Source organism: Pocillopora verrucosa, chromosome 8 (assembly GCF_036669915.1).
Source record: "Pocillopora verrucosa isolate sample1 chromosome 8, ASM3666991v2, whole genome shotgun sequence".
In the NCBI taxonomy this organism is placed as follows: Eukaryota; Metazoa; Cnidaria; class Anthozoa; order Scleractinia; family Pocilloporidae; genus Pocillopora; species Pocillopora verrucosa.
In genome coordinates this window covers 14252922-14274923 of record NC_089319.1, presented here as the reverse complement: position 1 = coordinate 14274923, position 22002 = coordinate 14252922, and the positions used below count along the sequence as shown (strand labels likewise).

At 36.8% G+C, this 22002-nt stretch overlaps 2 protein-coding genes across 6 annotated transcripts in view; one reads left to right on the top strand and one right to left on the bottom strand.

Annotated features, from left to right (window-relative positions):
* Window positions 1-2436: 2436 nt before the first annotated feature.
* On the bottom strand, window positions 2437-19027 carry LOC131798586 (TBC1 domain family member 16-like). Its single transcript, XM_059116251.2, has 5 exons — window positions 18176-19027; window positions 14850-14998; window positions 8317-8451; window positions 7510-7696; window positions 2437-3588 (listed from the first exon to the last, which is right to left on the bottom strand). Exons 1-5 carry the CDS (start codon window positions 18881-18883, stop codon window positions 3097-3099), a joined length of 1671 nt encoding a protein of 556 aa, XP_058972234.1. The 5' UTR covers window positions 18884-19027; the 3' UTR covers window positions 2437-3096.
* LOC131798585 (probable tRNA (uracil-O(2)-)-methyltransferase) overlaps window positions 18843-22002 on the top strand; it is a 39080-nt gene continuing 35920 nt past the window's right edge. For all 5 annotated transcript variants that reach the window (XR_010718518.1, XM_059116249.2, XM_059116248.2 and 2 more), the window contains exons 1-2: window positions 18843-19549; window positions 21184-21328. Coding sequence is in view for 4 of the 5 variants with exons in the window: in XM_059116249.2 (XP_058972232.2) it covers window positions 19084-19549; window positions 21184-21328 (611 nt within the window). In the remaining variant the exon portion in view is untranslated. The remainder of the gene's footprint in view (window positions 19550-21183; window positions 21329-22002) is intronic.

The window sequence follows — 22002 nt, the reverse complement described above, 5'->3', positions numbered from 1 at the left end:
GCGTTTCGCGTTGTAAACCTGTTTAATTGCCTTTTGTTATGCTAAATTTGCACATTTAAATTTCCCTCGATTAAGTTCTCTCCTTCTGAGAGCCCCTTCTTTTAGCTGAAGATTTAGATGAGCGCCCGGATGCCTTCTTTTACCACTCAGTAAAAGAAATGAATAAATAAAAATTAGTTTTAGTTGCGCGCGTTATCATCATGGGAATGAATATGCCAAACGCTTGAATGTCTTCGTACGAACAGTTCGCGCAACATGACATCTGTTCCGTGTTTTAGGATTTGGGGTTATTTTCCTCCGTTCCGTGTTTTAAGATTTGGGGTCATTCTCCGCCATTCCACCGTTCCGGCTTTTAGGGTGGCCCTATCGCAGTCGCTCTGACACCGTCATGGCTTGTGTGAATTTTAACACTCAGGTCATTTTGGTTACATTGTCATTATTTCAGTTTTGTTTTTTTTTCAAGACGAAACTACATGGACCATTCGAGTTTTAGCTTGTTTGATTTTCATTACCGTGCGTAAGCTTTCAATTCAACTGAGCGTTAAAAACCTTCATGGACATGGTACAAATTTGCGACTTAAGCACGAAATGTGCCGAACTCAAAGATCTTTTATTCTGACTACATTATTAACCTTGACTACAATTATTTTCTGCAGAGACCTTTTGTTCTAAATAGTTCTACCGCATTTACATACCTGCCATTGTCCTGTCCTATTGTCTGCTGAACCCCTATTGGACTGCATCATCTAATGATCCAGCTTTCAATAAAAAAGCGTTGTAGGGTTTTCGAATCCTCTGTATAATGGTAAAACTGTTCATTTTTGTTCATTAAACACTGTTGCTTGCGTTGTGGGACAAGAAAATTAATTCTCTTGGAAGAGTCATTCTTATCCCTTATTTATTTATCAAAGAAATAACACTACAATGATACTATTGCAATAGCTCATCACATCCTCCTTAGCCATCGATTTAATGGTTAGGCCACCTTGTTTAGTAGCCATAAGCCTAGCAATAATGCCTTGTTTGCATAGAGTCGTACGCTGTGTCTAAATGTACGATGTTCTCCGAAGTAACTTGAAGTAAAGTTTCTTGTGCAATTTACGGAATTGCTTAAGTTCTAAAATGATTTCGATCTTTCCGATCAAATCATCCTCGATTGCTTCCTCATAGTTCAAATAAACTGATCAAAACTAGCTCATTGAGACTGTCGTCACCGTCGCTTTTACGACTTTGAAGTTCTTTTCTTTCCGTTGTTTGTGAGACCATCAAGGTTATATTTTGATGGTGGAGCGAAAGAAAGGTAACACCAGCGTACGATTTTACACGACAGATGCCATTTTGAAATTGATCCCGGCAAAAATTTGTCTTTGCCCCGCCTCCCAGACAGATGAACAGAAGGCGATAGCACGACTTTAGCGAAAGAACCAAGCTTAGAAGGGGAGGCAGGGGATAACGTGTAACAAATCTCAGAGTTTTAGATCCATTTCTAAACCTCACAGCTTGACTGGCGCCATATCATGAGGCAAAAACGTGTCTTTGAATCAGAATTACCTTAGGAATAGTGGCAATTAACGATTTCTGTCGGCAAGAATGTACGGGAAAATTAATGGCATTAGCCAATGCTATTAATGTTGGGGTACATACGATATGTTTGTCATGAATTCCGCTCAGACCTCAAACATTCCACTTTGTGTTTTAATGTTTTCTTCATTTTTTGTTTTGTACCTCAGAAGTGTGTGATGTAATTGTAATTGAATGGGGAGTATCTTTCTTTAAGTGAAGGGGGGGTTAAACATCAGGCAAGTTAAAGCCTCGAATCATTACAATGTGGAATGCAATGCTATTGTGGGGAGGGGTTAAACATATCATGCAAGTTAAAGCCTCGAATTATTGCAATGTTGAATGTAATAGTGTTTGGACTGTATTAATTACTCAGGCTTAAGCTTTGAGTTGTGTTGTTCTAACGAACATATGTATTCACATAACAACACCAACTTTACATGGGTAACTCATTACAACGTGTACGAAGTTTGCATGTTGGGGATATGAAAATGCAAGAACCGTTTTACTCCGGCCTGAAAATGGCAAGTTCCCAACTCTTTCTAACTTTGGCCCTTGGTCATTATCACCATTCCTTTTTACACTTACTGCCAATTGAACTCTACTACCAATGACATCTGCCATCTAGCTGCAATAAAATCCTTGACTCCCAAGTTTCTTTTCACCTCCACTCCCTTTACCTATAAAATGATTGGTTCCTAAAGTATTAATGTCCTTTTCAGCAACCTTTTTAGTGCTAAAATAAATTGAAGAGCAGTAAAAACTGAGTGGAGCTGCGCTTTAAGTTAAAGTTCATAGAAATCAGTTTTTTCGAAAGTTGAATCCCATGCGACCAATACAAGATTATACAAGCTCTGAGCAAGAAAATAGCAAAACTTAACCTCTGGAGGTGACGGCACCTCTGTTTATTATTTAAGTCTTTACAATTTTTTCAACAAACACTGCTCTAAAATGGAATGTTAAATAGGCTTCCCAGACTTTCCCTTCCTGGGCAGCAACATCGCGAGGATTAATAAATGCTCCCTATAAAGTAAGACATTTTGAAATAATCGTGAACATGATCTACTAGAAACATTGGTGGTTAGAGGAATTTTCCTTCAATGCATAACCCCCGTTGGGAGCACATTTCTCATAGGTACTACTATCCTTGAGCGCAACCATCCAATGATTCTTTTATTTTTTTAATCATTTACTTAATTCTCCAAGATCATGGCCTAACGCACTGAGTATACTTTTCAATTCAAAGAGTATTACTGCCCTTTAGTGACATACAAATTTGAAACTTGAGTAAAACCTTTCTCTCCTCTTCTCCTTCCAAACACTTGCCTGTATCCAGACATAAAAAAAATTGCTGACAAAACAAAAAAACAAAAAACATTTTTATAGATACAATTTTACATACATATTGTTTCTCACATGATGTCAAGGCTATGTTTATGAAAACCAGTGAACTACCGGCTACAATAGTCTACCAAGCAAATCCACTGGGACTTGACCTTTCATTTCACACATTGCATTCTATTAGAGGCAACTCCCTCAGTTACACAACTTTGATTCATCGTGTAAATATACACAACTATTCAGACAGTCACACTGAATCTTTGGCAAAGGAGCACTGTCCCAAATTCCTGGACCTGACAACAGCCTACGCAACGAGCAAGGAATTCCAGGTAACTGACGAAATTTTAATAAAGAGTGACGTGCCATGCGCAAAACCCTTGTTCCATCCATCTTCATGGAGAGATCCGTAAAAAATTGCAACATATCATCTGCCGACAAATTCTTGTCAACAACAGGGCCTCCATATTCCTGAAGCATGGCGACACACAAGAAAATATGGAAATACTTGGTTTGATAATGAGACCAACAAGCTTCCCACATTTTCAAAACTTCTTCATTAAAGAATTCTCGTTTAAAGGAGAGAAGAAGCCAGCGGTGACAAAATAACATGTCCATGGCATCGTCTTTTAGTATACAGTGCGCATAAAATCGAGGAACTAGGAGACGTAACAGCTCCCGCAAGTAACACTAAAGGGATGAGAGAGAACAATTACCATTAATAATCACTGAGGATGGGGTCTAAGTCTAGTTTTTTTCACTTAAGATCAGCCAATAAAAATCCATAACTAATTTTGCAAACCTCCTCTTCCTGAAATATCTCAAAGCAAGTTGAGGGCGTCCACTGCAACTGAAAGTCAAATTTGGGCTAGATCTATTAAGAAATCCCTCTGGTAATACCATCCTCATTCTAATTGACGGAACCTTAAGGAGAAACGTTTATTGTCGTCTCGTCACAAGTCCGCGTGAGGATTTTAAACCTGACCTTCGGATTTTCGTGCTCTACCATTGAGCTGGGCAACTAAGTTCATATGTCACATGCGTCATGCGATGTAAAAAAAACTTCACGCGTAACTCTCGCAGTGCTTCTCTCCACCCTGGAATATAGATGGGTGCCAACGAATTTTCAGGGAAGCCCGATGAAGTGCCGGGGGTAAGCTTGCGATGGACTGGGATCCCATCCAGAGGGGAGTAGCAATACTCCTCGTTGCTTCAAGCTACACGAATAAGCTCCAGCTGGGGGGCCAATGAGCCCAAATACAGACTTTACCTTTACCTTACTAGTTAAGACGTTTCAAAAGAGATTGAAGTAGGTTAGAATGCCCCCTTCCCCAATTCAATGTTAAAAAAATTACAGGAAACAAAGTTCAACATCATAAAGAGGGAGAAGGGGTTAAAATAAGAATACTGGGGCTAAAAGTTGGTATACTTTTCAAAAATATTACCATCTCAGAGATAATGTAAACAATTTGCTCTGATATTTTTAGCTCAGAGATGGTGGGCATCGACTAATGTTTCAAAGGTGAGTACAGATCATTACAACCCATTACTTAAAGTCACCACTAGTCTCTTGATGGATATTTATCGTTCCTTCTGGGAACACTTAAACAATCCAGAGAGGTGTCTTTCATAAAGTCACAACATTTTATGAAACTGGAATATACTGAAGTCTTCTGCATAAATTACATGATCGAATTGACAATATAAACATGCTTAAACAGCACCTAGTTGCAAATTTTCAGTTACATTCAGCGAAAACTCTGGATGTTTTCCTTATGGAAAGTTCAAAAAATTTTTTATGAACTTGCTTTTTTACGACTGTGCATTAATTTAACAAAAATGATGACATTGCAAGAGGGATTCCTCAAGCTATCCTGACCAAATTTGACTTTCAGTAGCTCTTGACTAGAAACTCTCAACATTCTACAAAATATTTGAACTGAAAGAATAAAGGAATGAAAAAAAGTGAGATTATTATTTCCTAAACTGAGATTAATAAACAAGAAATTTGTCTGCAAATCTAGCATGATTTTGCTTGCTTACTTTACAAATAATGTGGATTAGTCACACACAACACATTTGGAGTTCATATTCATTAAAAGGAATACTTAAAACTTACACTTGCAGGCATGGTAACATTGTTAAAAAAATGAAGCACTACAGACATTATTCTGATGTTAAACATTGTCTAAATTTTGCTGCTGGCTTTAGTTGTCCATGGAGGGTTTCCTTAAAAAATGGTTTAGAATTATTTTTGTCTAGCTAGCATGCAAGGGTGGATGGATGAAATATTCTGTAACCCTGATGGCAGCAATTTATCAGTGGATATTCAAATTCATATTTTGGGCAATATTTTGCTCTTTAAGGAAAGACCTGGTTATCAAGTGTGCAAACACCCTTGCATATTGTAATCTATCAAAGAGAAGCCCAGTTCATCTAGTTTGGAATTCATGCTTCAAAACCTGTTTGACAATGGCAGACAAGGAGAAAACACTCACTCCACCATATGTATAATCAGCCAATTTGATGCACTGCAAAACAAAGGAAATCTTCCACAGGGTAGAAAAAATTAGGGGGATTTCCTAAAATGGGATTCAAGGATTCAAAAAGTTGAGAAAATACTAAGTTTTTTTCAGCCTTAAAAATAGGGAAAACAAGTTTTCTCTAATAAAAACATTGTTTGTACTGTAAGAACGTTTTTTAACAGCTGTAGAAGAAAATGACAAAATTTGGGAAACATTTCAATTTAATACACATTCATCAAAATGCCTATGAAACTATGATGGCTTCAGCTTAGTACTCCAAAATGAGGATTGTCATCTCAGCCTTACGACTCATAGCCAGGTGAAAGAAGCTTGATTTCCTTCATAATTCAATGAATGCAATATAAACTACATGTACCTGAGTTTTTGGTTAAAGCATTTTGTCTACTGCAGAAAGCACATCTTTCATAATCCCAATATACAATTTCAAGTTCAAAAAGAGAGGTTGAAGAAACAGTTGAATCTGAAGCTGATTTGTTTTCTTGGTGCCAAAAGGACTTCCTTTGGGTACTTTTCCCTTATTTGTTTTCCATGTAAGTTGTAAGCATTATTTAAGAGCCAAGTGAAATCTACTTCCTGCAGATTGGTTAGTCTTACCAGGGTCCTCTACACCTCTGGCCAATGAAATGCAGGACTTAATGTATTTATCATTATCATTGACATATTAATGTGCTCCCCTAATCCAGAATAGGCAATTTTTGCTTCTATTAGAAGTATGTATGCCTCTAACTTCCTGTAATTTCCATTGCTTTTCTTGATATTCTGACTCATTTAGATACTTTACTCACTATCCTCTTCAGCACTATTTTCCTGAAGGTATCAGAAGATGAAACAAGGGAAAAGTGCAGAGACAGTCCAAATACAGTGCAAATGCCCACAAAAATTTGAAAATATTAGTAATAATACTTTTAGATAAATACTACTGTGATTTGTGTATCCCCAACATGTGTTCCTTCCCCCCCTTTGCTCTGACCTCACTTTGATCTCACTCTAAAGTGTTAAAAAAATTAACAAACTGGGGGGCCTCCTTTACAACTGATTTGTTTGAGCTAACATTAGAGACCTATACTGCTCTTTGTTTCAAAAGTGAACTTTTTAAAATACATACTACATAGTATCAATTTTCATTTATGGCAAACAGAATTATATAGATTTATATATGTTCAGCTGTATCACACATCTAACAGAAACTGTGCAAAAGGGAATACACATATGGGAATACACATATTTCTGAGCCTTGAGACTGAAGTTTAAAGGAGTATTCGTGGGATACCCAATGGCACACAGAGAGTTTGAACATTTATACCAGTAGTATGTTTGTGTTTGTGTTTTGTACAAACACATTTTTTGAGTCTTGATGTGATAGACTCTCATCAAGGTTTACTTATTTCATCAGAGTATGTTGTGATGTAATAAGAGGAACATGTAAGTAGGTAAGATATATAGTAAAGACATTCATTCCAATTTCTTGCAAAAATCCCAGTTCTATAGTGCAAATGAAGCTATGTTGTTTTATGGCTGATTATAAGCAGGTAGAACAATTCCAAGAATTTGAAATCCAGAGCAAAAAGGCTTTTACATCAGGTTCTAACAAAAGTAAGCAAGCTCAGTATTAACGGTTTTTGTCACTACAGAGCCTTCAACCTTTCTTAGATGACTTGAAAGGCTGCTCAAGGCCCCAGTTAAAAAAGGGGTTTCCTGAGCAAATAGTTGAAATACACTTTCAAGTAGGAAATAATCCATTACATTTTGATCTGAAACATTTCAGCTCTCACTAATTTATACATTCAATGACATCTTATGCATTATATATACTCCCACCTACATCCAAATTGTCCGCAATTTTATCTGTTTACCAGAAACTTTAGAGTTTGGAAGTAACACATTGTATCAGTATGCCACTGGTTCAGTTTGTCAGAGTCTTACAGCTCAGCCTATGAAGGCAATCCAACACATTGCCTCAACTAATCTAAATTCTGTCAAAAAATTGCACAGAATTAAAAATGATTGGTATGCCAATTTTTCTCAATGGACAAATTTGAAGTTAATTTTAAGTTATTCCACTTACCAGTTGGCTGTCCATAATATCATCTTTGGGTGATGTCACAAACACACTCCTCTCCATCAAACCAACAAAGCACCAGAATGCATCAACCTCATCTTGAACCACTGCCAGAACAGTTGCTAGTAGGTCTGACATACCTTGATTGTATCCAACCTGAGGATTATGTGTTGCATAATTTAAGAGTATGTTCCTGTAGTAGAAATAAATGACATGAAAATAGACTCAATTGAACCAATCTCAGTTTATGGTGATTTTCCATTACATGTACAATGTATTGAGCATAGCGCTTCTGCTTAGTCAACATACTAAAATTTGGTAAAACTGCATGCAGATAGCTATTTGAAAAAGGATTTGAAATTGAAAATAATACATGTTCATCACTAGCTAGTGAAAATACCGAGCTCTTATGCTTCACAAATGTCAAGCTTTCTGATGACACCAAAACTAACCAGCTGTTTGATGGATTTTGTTAGGCATCATTATCAAGGACAAAGCTCAATAAATATTGCATAAAGGAAAAACAAAAAAAGACATTTCAAGCTCTATGGCATCTTTAAGGTAGCCACACCAACTCTTCATTTGTAAAGGGATAAGAGGTGCACCATAAGCAGGCTAGTTTTCATGCGTGTAACTTCAAGAGTTCAACAAGGTACCCAAACATCAAATATTTTCACCAAAGTTTTTGGACACATGCAACTGACTGGTAGTCTATGATAATCATCATTCTATCTATTTATTAACTTTAGCATGCCATCCTGTCCCCAAACTAATGTATTACATCTGTATTATTTGGACAGATGTTTTTAATACCTCATAATGGTAACATTTGGATTATCATTGCCAGCAAAGTATGGATGGGATCTATCTGTGCGGACGACATCTTTGTCAACAATGCATTCAACAGTCTTCCAGAATTTGTGTTTTTCGTCTTGGTTCTTCTCAAGTCTATAATGAAAAAAATCATAGCCACTTTCTTATTTAAGTAATATAGTCTGTAACTGTCAAACTTTTGTCAGCCACTTCATTCCACAGATTTCACTGAAATTGAAGTCTTGTTTTAGGGTCCTAATCACAAAATAAATATTACAAAGTTCCAGTTATTTTTGCTTTGCAAAAAAAAAAATGGGAAAGCTCACTTGGTCTGCCATACTTGCCTGCCAATATGGTGGATCCAAGGTGATATTTTGACTTCAACTCCAGTCCCATTGTAAAGATTTCATAAAATCTCATGATTCTCATAAAATGATCCTTTCTTCCTCTTAGCATTTATTGAAACAAATATGGAAAATATCTGGTTTGAATAACATATGATCCCAAAATTCTAAGGTTGCCTCAGGCCACCTTTTACAAAGAAAAAATTTACCCAAATTAGTTAACTAATAACTTCAGTGTTACTTTGATTAAGAAGATACCATTTACCACAAACAACATCTGTTCATAGATGAACAGAGTTCATAAATAAAAAAATGAAGGAAAAGAAAACTGTCAAGTAAAAAAATATATCAATCAATAAGGACCAAGCTATGTTTGGGGCCTGGTCCTAAGAGCTTCTAAATAAATTTACTAGTCAGAAGAAAATAGTTTAAGTAGATTTTTGTTCAGGAAGTTTCCCAATGCTGGTCCCAAATACTGCGCTCAGTCACCATGGATTGACAATTTTTCTTCTTTGACCTAAATTTCTCCCGTTTTTATATTAATGGCATCAATTCATCCATAAACAAACATTGTACAAAGTAAATGGCAACTTCTGAATGGAGGTAAAATTGGAGATATCAGGCTTAAAGTTGGGGTAAGTTTACACTGTTCATGGTGGCACAAAAAGACACTCAAACATTCAGATAACTTTACATCATATTTGTCCTTTACCTCATTTTTCTAATAAATTTAAAGAAAAAGGTAGATCTCTACATTTATTTTAAGAGATGTTAAGAAATCTCTATGAAAGGATGCAAGTTGAGGTACTAAGAACACCTTTGATATACCATGTTGGTGGGTAAGTATGGGCAGACTAGGCCAGTTTTATCAATTTTTTAACAAGCAAAAGCAACTGGAACTTCTAAATACCCATTTCGTAATTACGACCCTTAAATCAGCCTTCATGCAAAATTTCAACTAAAGCTGTGTGGTTAGGTGGCTGCAATCTTTAGAAAAAGTTAAAAAGTTACAGACTTGCAATGAATAAAATATATTGGACCCTGTATCAAGTGGATCCCATATAATGGAAAAAGTGAACTCTAAGCTCAAGTCCCAAATACTTTCTTCCAAGAATAAAGAGAACATCAAATTTAAAGGCTTTTGCTTCATGAAAGCTGTTTTCAGAGGAAGATTTTCCAACTACACTAGTTTATTCAAGAATTACTCTGTTATCCCTGCGTAAATCTATTAAGTTCTTGAATAGGGTTACAAAGGACAGTCATGGTTCATCACATTGGCTTCCACCAAGGTATGCGTGGGAGAAACTCGCCTTGATGAACTTGCTATCTCAAAGAAGAGGGCAATGCAGTGGACAACAGATAAGAAGTAGCCACATGAAATCTTCCAAGAAAGTCACTCCTACCAATTACAACAGGAAACAACCACCTCCACAGAACATCTTGAACAGAGCAGAGCAGTTAAATATTCAATTTATCACCTCAGATGAACAACAGCTAGAACACTGCAATTACCAAAAATCACATCCTACCCACAACCCATCCAACTGTGTAAGGATCTCACCTACAATGTAAAATGTATCAGTCAGACCTCAATTTTTTTTTTCCATCTATGTTGCTGTCTAAAGATTGACAAAGTAAAGGAAGCTATCATTAAGCTAGTTTAGACCTAGCACTTATTACCGAAACTTGGCTGCAAAGTCATATTCAAGACAATATTGTCTCTATTTCGGGTTACAACTTTGTCCACCTTGATAGGCATTATGACACTCATGGGGGCATATGCATATACATCAAAAACTCCATCAGTTTTCAAGTACTGACAAAAAGTTTGAAGTAAGTTGGCTGAAGCTATGTCCCCTGCAACTCCCCAAGGGATTGTCTTGCATTATTATTGCCAATGTTTACCATCCATAGACCAACAAAGGCGCAAAAGACTCAGACATGCTGAACTACCTCTTCAACTCCACGTTGGCCATCGAATCTCCTTCCCAAACTGCGGGATTCTAATAGCTCACAATTTCAACAGGCTTGACATGTCCTGCTTTTGTAATGCCTTCCAACTCAAGCAGATTGTCAATCATCACCAACATGACCCCATCTTCACCAAAATGAAGGACTTCTACAAGACCCCCATCAAACACCTTACCTTCGGCCTCTCAGGCCATGCCACCAATGAGATCCATCCCCAACTCTGACTGCACAAACCAAAGACCTAGCAATCTGTGTGCCACTATACACACCCAAGCAGAAAAATTGAACTTGGTTGCTACCTTTGTAAAATCAACTGGTCCCTGATGGAGAGTATGCAAGGTTACACATCAAAGCTTCAACTATTCACCTAAATTTGCAATGAACAGTGCACCAATTTGTATAATGTAATAATTTCCTCAGTTGATCACAAACTTTCATTCTTACTTCCTCCTAAACATGAGAATCCCTACAATCTTAAGAAAAAAAAGAGGGTATGACCTTCCCCAGGTGTGCACCAACCATTTCCAGCACTTGTTCATCCCTGCAATGTGTAGATTAGCAAACAACAGCCTATTGTAAAGAAGGTGCCACCAACTGAGCCATTCAAGAACCTGCTTTATCAAGTAACAACTATGATTCTCAGGTGGAAATACTCAAGCAATGTTTTGGCAAGACTCAAAAGATCATCTCTGCACACATGGAAGAAATCCTAAAATTGCAGCCCTCGTTAACTGATTGTCCATTGTCTCTATGATTGCTCTAGGATAAATTAAGCACACATGTGTGAGGACTATTTTCTCTTGCAGGAGTATGGCAAATTGTTTATTCCAATCATGTCATAAACAAGATACAACTGGAATCAAGAGATGAGATATGGAAAATGAATGAGCTGTTGGACTCAATCAAAGGAGAAAATGAAGTGCACAAAGAAAGTAAGGCTGTCAAACATAACAAGTCTAAGAATGAAAACTGCCAAACCCTGGTTTGAATTCCTCATGATCGATTCATACAGGCAACACACTATTTACAGCGGAAAGCAAAGAATTCTAATTTTGATGTGTTTATTGCAATGGGAAGCATTACCCAGCCTCCTGTATGGAGCTTTGACAATCCCACAATTGAAGAAGCATTCTTCAGAGGGATAATAAATGTTTTATTTACCTCAAAACTGGCCATGATGCAAAGAATTGCTCCTAAACAAAGAGATGCCAACACTGGGATGGAAAACATCCTCAATCCATAAGCACAAGAATGGAAACCACCACTCAACAAGAACGCCTGCAAAGTCTATGCCAAGGGGAACTGTGCTTCTTCAAACAACAAGTTGTAAACGACCCAATTCAATTCCTGCATGTGTGCTTTTCAACAATGGAAGTCAACAATTGTATGTCTCATCAAGTGTAACCTTGTCTTAATTTAAAGCCTCTCAATTCAGAAAAACTGTGCAGTAACACCTTTGGGAACGTGAAACAGGAATGCAATGTCATAAAACTGTATTTACAACAGGAAATCATGAAAAATTGGAACTGTATGTAGTGAACTTCACAGCAATCTGTTCTCCCTAACCAAGCAAGGGCAATGTAGGTGACTATGTCCATTCAGAAGGCCTGAATTTGGATTCTATTAACATTTAAATGGGCTCCGATGGCCACAGGGACTTTGTGATGGGAGATTACACCTTACATGATCAGGGTTTGACTGCAGTTTACAGCAAATTTGGATGGTAGTTGTCCAGACCAATGTATGATCAATCATCTAACAGTGTTGTTTCCTCCAACCTGATTATTTCTGGTGAATGCCATTCAATGTTTGGGGAGCAAGATGACAAATTGGTTGGGAGCTTGAAGAAATTCTGGGAGTCAGAGTGTGTCAGAATAATTCCAGAGGATCAATCAATACATCCTGATAAACAAAGGCCAGAAATCCACTTAGTTGCAACTAAGAGGTTGAATAACCATGGAATAGTTACCAACTGAGAAAAACTGACTGTCATCACTGCATCTCAAGTTGAAAGAGGAGCCAGATTTAGTAAGGAACTATGACAAAATTGTTCGAACAAGAGCAGACCAGAATCACTGAAAGGGTTTATGATAAAGAATCAAGCAGTACAGCTAACAGCAGCTGAGTTTATTAATCACCACACCATGCAGAGATCAGAAAAATTGGCAAAACAACTAAAGTGCAAACAGTTTACGACAGGTCAGTGAAAGCATCTAAAGAAGAACTGTTTCTGAATGACTGCTTAGAGATCGGCAATAATTACATTCTGTTCATATTTGTCAAGCTGGCAATATTTAGAAGCAACCTAGTTGGACTTACTGCAGACTTCAAAAAGGCTCTCCTAATGATGAGCATCAAAGAGGAAGAACAAGATATGCTCCACTTCCTGTGGTTTGACAAACCAGAACAAGACAGACCTAGAATTGCACGATTTTGATTCAACCAACTTTTGTTTGGATTGTGACCATCACCTTTGATACTCCAAGCAACAATTGCTTATCATTTACGTTTGTACAAACCAGAACTGGAAATGGCAGTGCTACTCAAAATCATATTAAGTTGACCATTTGCTTTCTGGAGCAGAAATGACGAACCCTTGATTCTATTTTAAGAACTTTGCATTGGCAAGTTCAACTGGACAAATTCAAGGAATCAGTTGAAGAAATTCACAAAACCTTTTATTGGAATGACTTGATGACAACATCATGCTGGATGAAAATCAATGGGTTTGGGAACAGTAAATGCAACACAGAGATAATGAGATTCACTAATTTAAACTTCCACACAAGCATGGCAACACTGTCCAGGTCATCAAAATCCTGCTGATTTGCCCTCATGTGAAGCAAAAATGGTGGACTGGCCTGCAATTCCTGTTCTGTACCTTCTGGATACCACATGGTCCAAGAATGGAATGACCCATTGTGAAGATGAAGCCACGCTCAAAGAAGTTGTTGACAAACCACCAGCTACTGTTCACTCCTTTGTGGATACTTTACCAGTTCTTCAGAGAAAAGGATTGACCAGATCATTGATATCAACAGATTTCGCCTCCTAACAAAATTCCTTTGTGTAAATGTTCTTGAATTGGAATAAAGTTGCCAAGGTAAAAATTGCTAAGATGGAAAGAGTGAGATTAAGTGCAGCAGAATTAAAGGGAAGCTGAACACTGTTAGATCCGATCAGTCCAAGGGTCATCCTCCTTCAAGGAAATTGCATTTCTTCTGCGTAAAGATCACTGCTACCCCTCCAATGTATGTTACTCAGTTTGGATTGTTCTCAGATGAAGGTGTTCTCAGGTGCAAGGGGAGACTGAACAATGCACTTCTGCTTGTGAACCCAAAGAACCCCATTCTACTGCCATTTTGGTGAGATTATCTTGCCATTCTGCATCAAATTTCTTTACTTCTTGTTCTAACAGTCAGGCATCTCTTTTACTTTCACCTATTGACTTTTCTCCTTTTTATCTTTCTCCACTCATATTCTAGTTTTAAATGCAAACAGACAGCAAAGATCTCCATGTGCAAAAAAAAGGAGGGGATGTTTACACCACTGAGATTAAACAACCTGGATGTTTTGCCTCAAGAAACCCTCTGAGTGTCATTTACGTTGACATGTTGTAATTGACTATTCACACTTTGGTGGGCAAAAGGATTCAGTTTAAAAATACCTTTTTGTAAACAACTGTGAGTATTTCAATATTTTATCAAAATTTTTCTTGGAAACTATATTCAAAATAATTGTACTTAGTTTGACATGAAGAAAAATAATTTTTTTAAAAAAAAAAGCCCTTTAAGGTTTATCATATCCATAAGTGTTGAGCCACACACCTCAATTTTTAATTTTTTTTAATTATTGAGCAAAAATTAAGTAACAAAAGTTAAAGCTTTGCAGTGCCAGTAGTAAGCTGTCTCAAAGGTGAATGTTTGGACTTACTGAGTGATCTATTTCAATGCTACAATGTCACCTTGAAATTTTTGGCCAAGCAGAGGCCATAGAAGTGAGATGACAGAGCTGGGATAAACTGGTATATTTCTTGGCAGCAAAAGTTAAGGAGGAACAAGATAAATTACTGTCTTTCATTTTTGCTCAATAATGTTATAGTGTTAATGATATTACAATGTGCACTAGTGGTATAGCATACAATACTGTCATATGTTTTCCTGCGAGGAAACATTAGTTTGAGATAAATCCTTAATATCTTTTTAAATATATTCCTACCTAGTGCCTTGAATATTCAAGTATTCTCTTTTCTTGTCATTCCGTATTTCTTCTCTTTGTTGGCTTGATGAACCAAAAGGAAGGTAATGTAGGAGGAATTTCCAGGCTTCTCTTCTAACCTCAGGACTCAGTCCACCAAAAAATGCTGCCTATTATATGTAAAAATAACACAATATTTACCAATTATTCACCAAAAGAAAGTGTCAAATGGATTATTCCACAATAATAGCTGAGCCCTAGGCAACTGATTCTTCTGGTAAAACCCAACAGTTGAGAAAATGACCCATATCAGAACCTTTTATTGTATTTCTGTCTGAAATGTTGTATGTACCCCATCTTTAAACACTATCAAGTAGTCTGAGCCAAATTCAGCTTTTGGTAATTCTACCTTTTAAGTTATAAATGGGCTAATGTAGTATGTCTACAATGGGGTAGCTCAAAGAGAGCAGAGAGATTCTTCTCCCTTTTCAGCACTTGGGTATACAACCCAAAAATGGTTCTGTGATGCATACATGTGTAGCCTATGACCTGTATAGATCATTTCTTGATTTGTTGTTATACTTTTAATATTAACTATTGCCGTGTTCAAATACTAAAGAATCTAATATCTAATCTAGAACCTGAACAGCTTTTCTGGGATTATCACAAATATCTATATTTGCATCTAGAATTAATAAATTTCTTGAAGATATGTAAGGACGCTGTGGACTTACAGCAAACTCAATTGTGTTATGATTGTTGGTGTATCCATCAATAAAGATTTATCAGAAAATTTTCTCCTAACATTTCAGGGTGTCAACAAAAGTGTTTTTGCATAACACAAAAATAGGCAGCCAATGGTTTCATATGTGTCACCTGTCAGTATGCATAAAGTAGCTGTTACTAGAATCAACCAGGGTTCATAAGGTATCTGGTCACTTCACCCCATGGTCATTTCAACCCCAGTCAGTTCATTCCAACCAAAAGTCAGTTCGCTCTATAATCGAAGTCACTTCACTCCATAAAAAAGTTACTTTGCTCCATGTTACAAGTCAAGTGTATATATGCATACAAGATTGCATTTGCCTAACTGATGTTATATGATCTTGATGATGTTTGTAATTGCTTGTTTCACTCACTCTAATCTCTCTCTGTCCCCCACGCCATGCCATCATTGATCAATAGTCAATTGAATTTCAAAAACTGTAACCCTGTAGAGTATGAACTGTATGTAAAAAACTCTTTTTTAAACATGTGTGTAGTTCAAGGGGTAATTCATCCAAGGACTTAAAAAGCAACTGAGATCTGGGTGTAGTTAGAGAGCAATTGAGTCTAAATATCTTTTTTTGATTACGTGCGTTGTTTAGCATTCACTTGTAGCACTTACATAGCAACAAAGTCAAACAAAGTCTGTTGATTGATTGATGGCCAATTGCATTTAAAAAAACTTTGTAAACCATCTACAGTTTCTACCCTATAAAGTTTCAACCACCTGTAAAACTTCTCCAGTTATATTTGATCTTGACATAGTTAAGGAGCTATTGAGTCTTAATATCTTTGTTTGATTTATTGCTTGTGCAGTTGCACAAGACTTCTGTTAATAAAGACTGTATTGTTGTCAGTTTATTGCCATGTATACCAACACGTAATGTGTGAACTTATGTTAATTCAAGGTGAGATTTTTTTTTGGCACAATGCACTGACTAAGTCTTTCAAAGACTCATTTATTTGAAAATTCAGAATCAGACCTTAACCTCAACTATTTATGTCTCAAAAAGGTCCTTAAAAGATTTTTTATCACTCTTAGATTAGTGAACTTGCAACATGATGCCTTAAACTGCTTTCAGTTTTCCAGTTCAACTTTATTAATTAAGACTGTATTGTTCTTTTCTTGTCACATCTACTTCCCTTGCACAATGACTATGTGTACTGGAGTGAAATAACTATTGTATGGAGCAAAGTGACTTCCATTATGGAGCAAACTGACTTTTGGTTGGAGCAAAGTGACTGGGGGTGAAATGACTGTAATTAGTTCATAATGGGTCCTGTTGCAACGTCATTCAGTGATTTCCTAGTTTCCCACCTTTGCATAACACTGGCATATTAAAATAAGTTTCCCACCAATTACTAAAATTTTTCTAGAGAGTGTCTCTATGTCATTTCATACAAGTATCCTTACTGTCAAACATATTCCTGCTGCCCTTTCTTTGTTTGATCTTCATTTACTCTGTTTGTTATCATTGTACATGACTGTTATTTGTCATTTCTTCATGTATTTTATAAACCACTAGCTCAGTAATCAAATTATGAAAATCTGCTAATGTGTTGGCTACATCACTGTCAAGCAGATGTTACCATAAGCAGGAATAGGCAATGGGAAAATGAAATGCAAAATTGAAATCAGAAAAATATTTAATTTTTTTTATTTACTTTTTCTAATAAGTAACAGATATTTTTCATTGATATCCACATTCTCTTTCAAAAACGTGACAAGCAAATTCAAGGAGTAAAAATCAACTGATGATAAGAAAAAGAGTGAGCTATGAGGAACAGATAATGTGCAAGGAAAAATATACAAGAATAGTTTCATGCAATTTAGAAGGTATTGTTCATTATCTTCTTTACACCAAAAACAAAATTTCAAACAGTGTTAAGATATTTTTAGCTTTTATCTTATTTCATTATTATTTCTTTTACAAAAAACTAATGGTTCTGCAGGTTCTACATGTTCTGCTGGGTACAGAGATTCCACAGTTTAGTACCACCCCACGTTTGTTATCTGAAGCTGTCACGCAACATAACCTGGACTGCAGTCTGATCAAGTACAGGTATAATAACGAAGAGCTCTACTTGCAAGCAATAAAACAAGGAAATACCGCAGGAAAATATTTCACAATGGGCTTCATCTTTACATTATATCAGTAGAGGTGCAAACATGAGCCCCAAACATGCATTGACGCAGGGGTAAAAATTCGTCAGATTCGGTCAAGAAGAACAACGAAGTTGAAGGAAATTAGCTGTACTTTAACGAATCGAACGCTCCCAAATAATCTTTGGTAACTCCTAGTCACTAAGATGAAACTAATATTTCAGCAAAAGCAATTGTAAAACTTTGCCACAAAGTAACGAGAGGAAAACAAGGGGCCCTCGGAACGAATTCTCGACAGAAATCCGGATATCTATCGGGGCATTCCACGGCACTGCGGGGTTACACGATTCGTGTTTTAAGCCGCACAAAAATGCGTTCAAACGCATTGTAACAGAACCTACAAACGGCTGACGGAGTGTGCACTGCTGATTGTGCTCCCTCCCATTTCTGTGTAAATTTGAATGGTTATGGAGCTTACCTTACGAAAATTCATCACGTCTTCAATTCGACCACGATCATCAAATAATTGTTTCCATGTTAGGACGGTCATCGGGTCAAATCTTCCTTCTTCCGGATGGAAGCCTTCTATAAGACTTCTTTTCGAAACCATGGTAAAACTTTTCTTTCGAAGATCATCCTCGTCAAGAGGATTTATGTCCCTTGCACACCAATCCCAAAGCTGCAAAACCTGAGTGATGCGATCAAGTCCACCATGATGAAAGTGAAATACCTTGTAGTGGTTCTCGTAGTTCCCGATCACTAATTCACCACAGGAGTCATCTTCTTGTTTATTAAATAACCTGACACTTTTCATTTCGCTGAGATCTACACTGAACTTCTCTGTGCTTCTAGAAATATTGGAAATTTGTGGTTCCTCCGTCTCTCGAACATCCATTATCTGATGATCAGTTGTTTCCGGCTGTTCATCAAAAAAGTAAGCATTGGGTGTCCATGCAACCAACAAGCGGACAAGTCCACTTCGATGGGTGATGGATTTCAAAGTAAAGTATCCTGGAGAATGAGATTCACTTAAAGAGGAAGAATGGACGCAAACATTGTTTTTACAGAACAAAACTTCCTCGCTTTCGCTGGGGTCATCTTCACTGTCCAAGTAAAAGGAACTGGGAATCACAGAATCGAACACCGCAGCACCCTCTACCGCAAACTTGATTAGATGACTCAGCATCTCAACTGACTACCACCAAAAACCAAAGGTAACTTACTCTGCATAATCAGCTTTATGACTGGAAGCCGAAAAATACACACTGTGCTTGATATGAATGTCTAAACGTCTACACGTCTTCCACGGCCGACTACATCTTTAGAAATCGTGACGTCACTTGAAACTGCCAATACCCGAAAGGTCTGGGTAAAAGTGTGTGCAACATGGCGGACGTGGATGAAGGTTTCTTTATGGAAGGATGGAGAAGTGTTCATTCTTCAGTCACAAAAGCTGACTTTTGTCGTTTCCAAGATGCAGTGAATGTATGGATAGAAAGACCAAATGTTGTAAATCGTCGTGTGATGGGCGCACTTATTGTGAAGAAAATGTTTGTTAAACGTTTGACTGGCAGTGATCTTGGGGAATTTTTGTCTCTTTCTGATGCTGAAATCAAGTGTTTATTTCAAGATACTGATTTAGAAGGTGAAACATGGGGGTGTGAAGGGGGTGATGATAGTTTTGACCCTGACGATAACGAAGTTTCTGGTTGTCATGAAACTCAAAGTTTGTCGAAGGATTCAGCAGTGCGTCTAGACGGTGAAGAATCAGTTTCCTGCATCGTTCGCAAGTTGATACCGAGACAGGCTCATGTTGAATTAATGGGTGCCATGTTCGAGTTGGTCATTTTAGGTAGGTAAAGTAAGTGTTCATGCCAGGAAATATTGCGCTGTGTTGAGTCTTTTTACACTATATGTGATACTGATAAGCCAAGCTGGAAATAACAGAAAATGGATCCATCTATTATAACGGCAAATCAACAGTGCATGTGCATGGATAAAGGGATAATTTTCTAAAGGAACATCAATGTTTAGGGAGAGGGTACAGCTAGATAATTCGGTTTTATCAACTGAGTTGATATCGTAAATTTGCCACCATAAATAGTTTCTAAAGCTGACATTTTTAGCGTTAGCCCTTCGTTAGAGGGGTACAGTGCAATGTCTAGAACAACTGTGTCGAAAAGCAGTAACCAGTCAAGTCACACAAAAGTCATCTTGCCTAAAATCAAATTGCCTGAAACCAGAGTTATTTCAAAATCCCTAGTCATGTTGCTCAAAGAAACAATCATTTAGAAGGTTACATTTACACACTACAAATAGGCAATAAAGTTGAGAAATCTTTATAACTCAAACATCATGAAGTCTTTGAACACACAGATGGTCAGAATTAAACTGTGTCTGAGTAAATTGGCTCTAAGAGCATTTTGGTTCATAACGAAGTGAAGTGTTCTTTGTTTGATACACAGTTGCTTTGTACCCTCAGAGGTTTCATACCCAGTCAATTTGAACCCAAACATTACTGCCCAAATTTCAACAATTCATACCCAGTTTGAGTCAGTTCATTCCCAACCTGCCAGTAGATTTGCACCCATCCAAACATTCAGTGATGGTCAAAACCCCAGTAAACAGATGTTGATCATCATGTTCAACAAGTTAATGATAAGTCTTGCAGGTAACATCCAAACAAAGTTATTTAAATTTGTGTTTAGTAGTAACCTTCCCAACAATAACAAATAAAAACTCCAGTTTTTCATAGTTTCTCATGACAAGTTCATTTAAAGTCAAGCAAGTAACATCCAAGTCCTGTTTTGTCAGTTTGTTACCTTTTTAGTAACAAATAACTTATTGCCCAGCACAAGGTTATTGTGATATTTCCAAGATAAGAGTTTATTGTTTTTACTTGTGACTTTCTAAACAATAATAGTCTGTTAGCATCATTTCCCTTTCAGTTATATAAATTTATTTTTTTCCCTCATTTAGTTTTAGCTCTGCATCTGTTGCAATTTAATTTAATTAATTTTCTGTGTCAATTGGAGACTAGTTCAGGGCAGTCTGAATCAGTTGCAATCTTTTTTTCACTTCTGTTGTTTTGTATAGATTCTTTTAAATCACACAATGGAAGTTTGTTTACTCTTCATGAAGTTAAGTCAAGTGTTGCTGTTAATGCCTACTTTCTTCAATCTTGCTTTCTAATATCAATTTTAATTATGCAGTATTCCTAAATGGGTAAAATAGTATTTGACCGGAATCTTTTAGTATTCAATAGATCCTTATTTTCTTGATAAGTTGGAGGTATCTTGTCAAAAGCTATGGCCAGTGACTCGCTAAGGACAGTGTACCAATGTTGATTATTTAAATGGCTTCCTATACTTGACTGTACACCTCTACATGGTGTTTTCCTACCCACAAGCCTTATTTGCAAGGAGTTATGAAAGGAAAGTGTGATGGTTGAACCAAGCCTGATGGTATTCTTTTTTATCATCACAGAAAAAAACAAAAGTCGAGTTTCCTTTTGTCCACTTTCACTGATGGCAATGGAGAGAGGTTTCAAAAGTTACCAAGACCTCTTGGAAATGTCCAAGTCATACTCATTTGTTTATCATCAGCCATCTTGCAAAGGAGAACATGCCAGGTACAATGTATATGTGTATTTGATAACACCTACATGTACACAATTAACGATAAACCTACAGGGGAAAGGTGTTTAGAAAACTATACAAGTTTGCTGCTGTGACATTGTGAAATTCCTTTTTACTTGGGCTTCCTGTGGAAAATTCCAAGTCTTAAATTATCCTGCGGTTATTGTCTATCTTCCTAAAAGGTACTCCTGGCTTTCTTTTTTTTCTATGCAGGCACTGATTATCAGGCTCTAACTTCTAAACAATGGTGTTCTAAACAGCCTAAAAGAGTTTATGGTTACTGGTTATGATTTTTATCTGGTAAAAACCCAGATTTGAGTTGGAATGTGTTTGGAAGCTTGGAAGCTTGGAAGCTTGGAAGCTTGAAATTATTCAGCTTTAAATGTGGTTTTTGATGGAACAATTTCAGTAATTTTTATCAAAACTTGCAACTTGCAGTCACTTTCTAATATTTGTATTGTAACATGATTATCTTTGTATTGTTACATGATTATCTTTGTTTACAGGGTTTTCCCTATTAGCCTTTTGCCTCTAAATGAATGAATTGTTATTGTGACTAAAAGTTCTCTCTCTCTTTTTACTGATTAAAATTAACAATATGAGGTAATTTTTTGTGTTTGGTTACTGTTGGATCCAACCACGAATGTAAACACACAGTAAATGATTT

Excerpts from the sequence above, each read along its gene's own strand:
- LOC131798586 (XM_059116251.2), bottom strand. The coding sequence starts at position 18,883 with ATGCTGAGTCATCTAATCAAGTTTGCGGTAGAGGGTGCTGCGGTGTTC. Across the intron at positions 14,999-18,175 it reads ACGTGATGAATTTTCGTAAG|GCAGCATTTTTTGGTGGACT; the intron begins GTAAGCTCCATA and ends TACATATAATAG. Across the intron at positions 3,589-7,509 it reads ATATTATGGACAGCCAACTG|TGTTACTTGCGGGAGCTGTT; the intron begins GTAAGTGGAATA and ends TCATCCCTTTAG.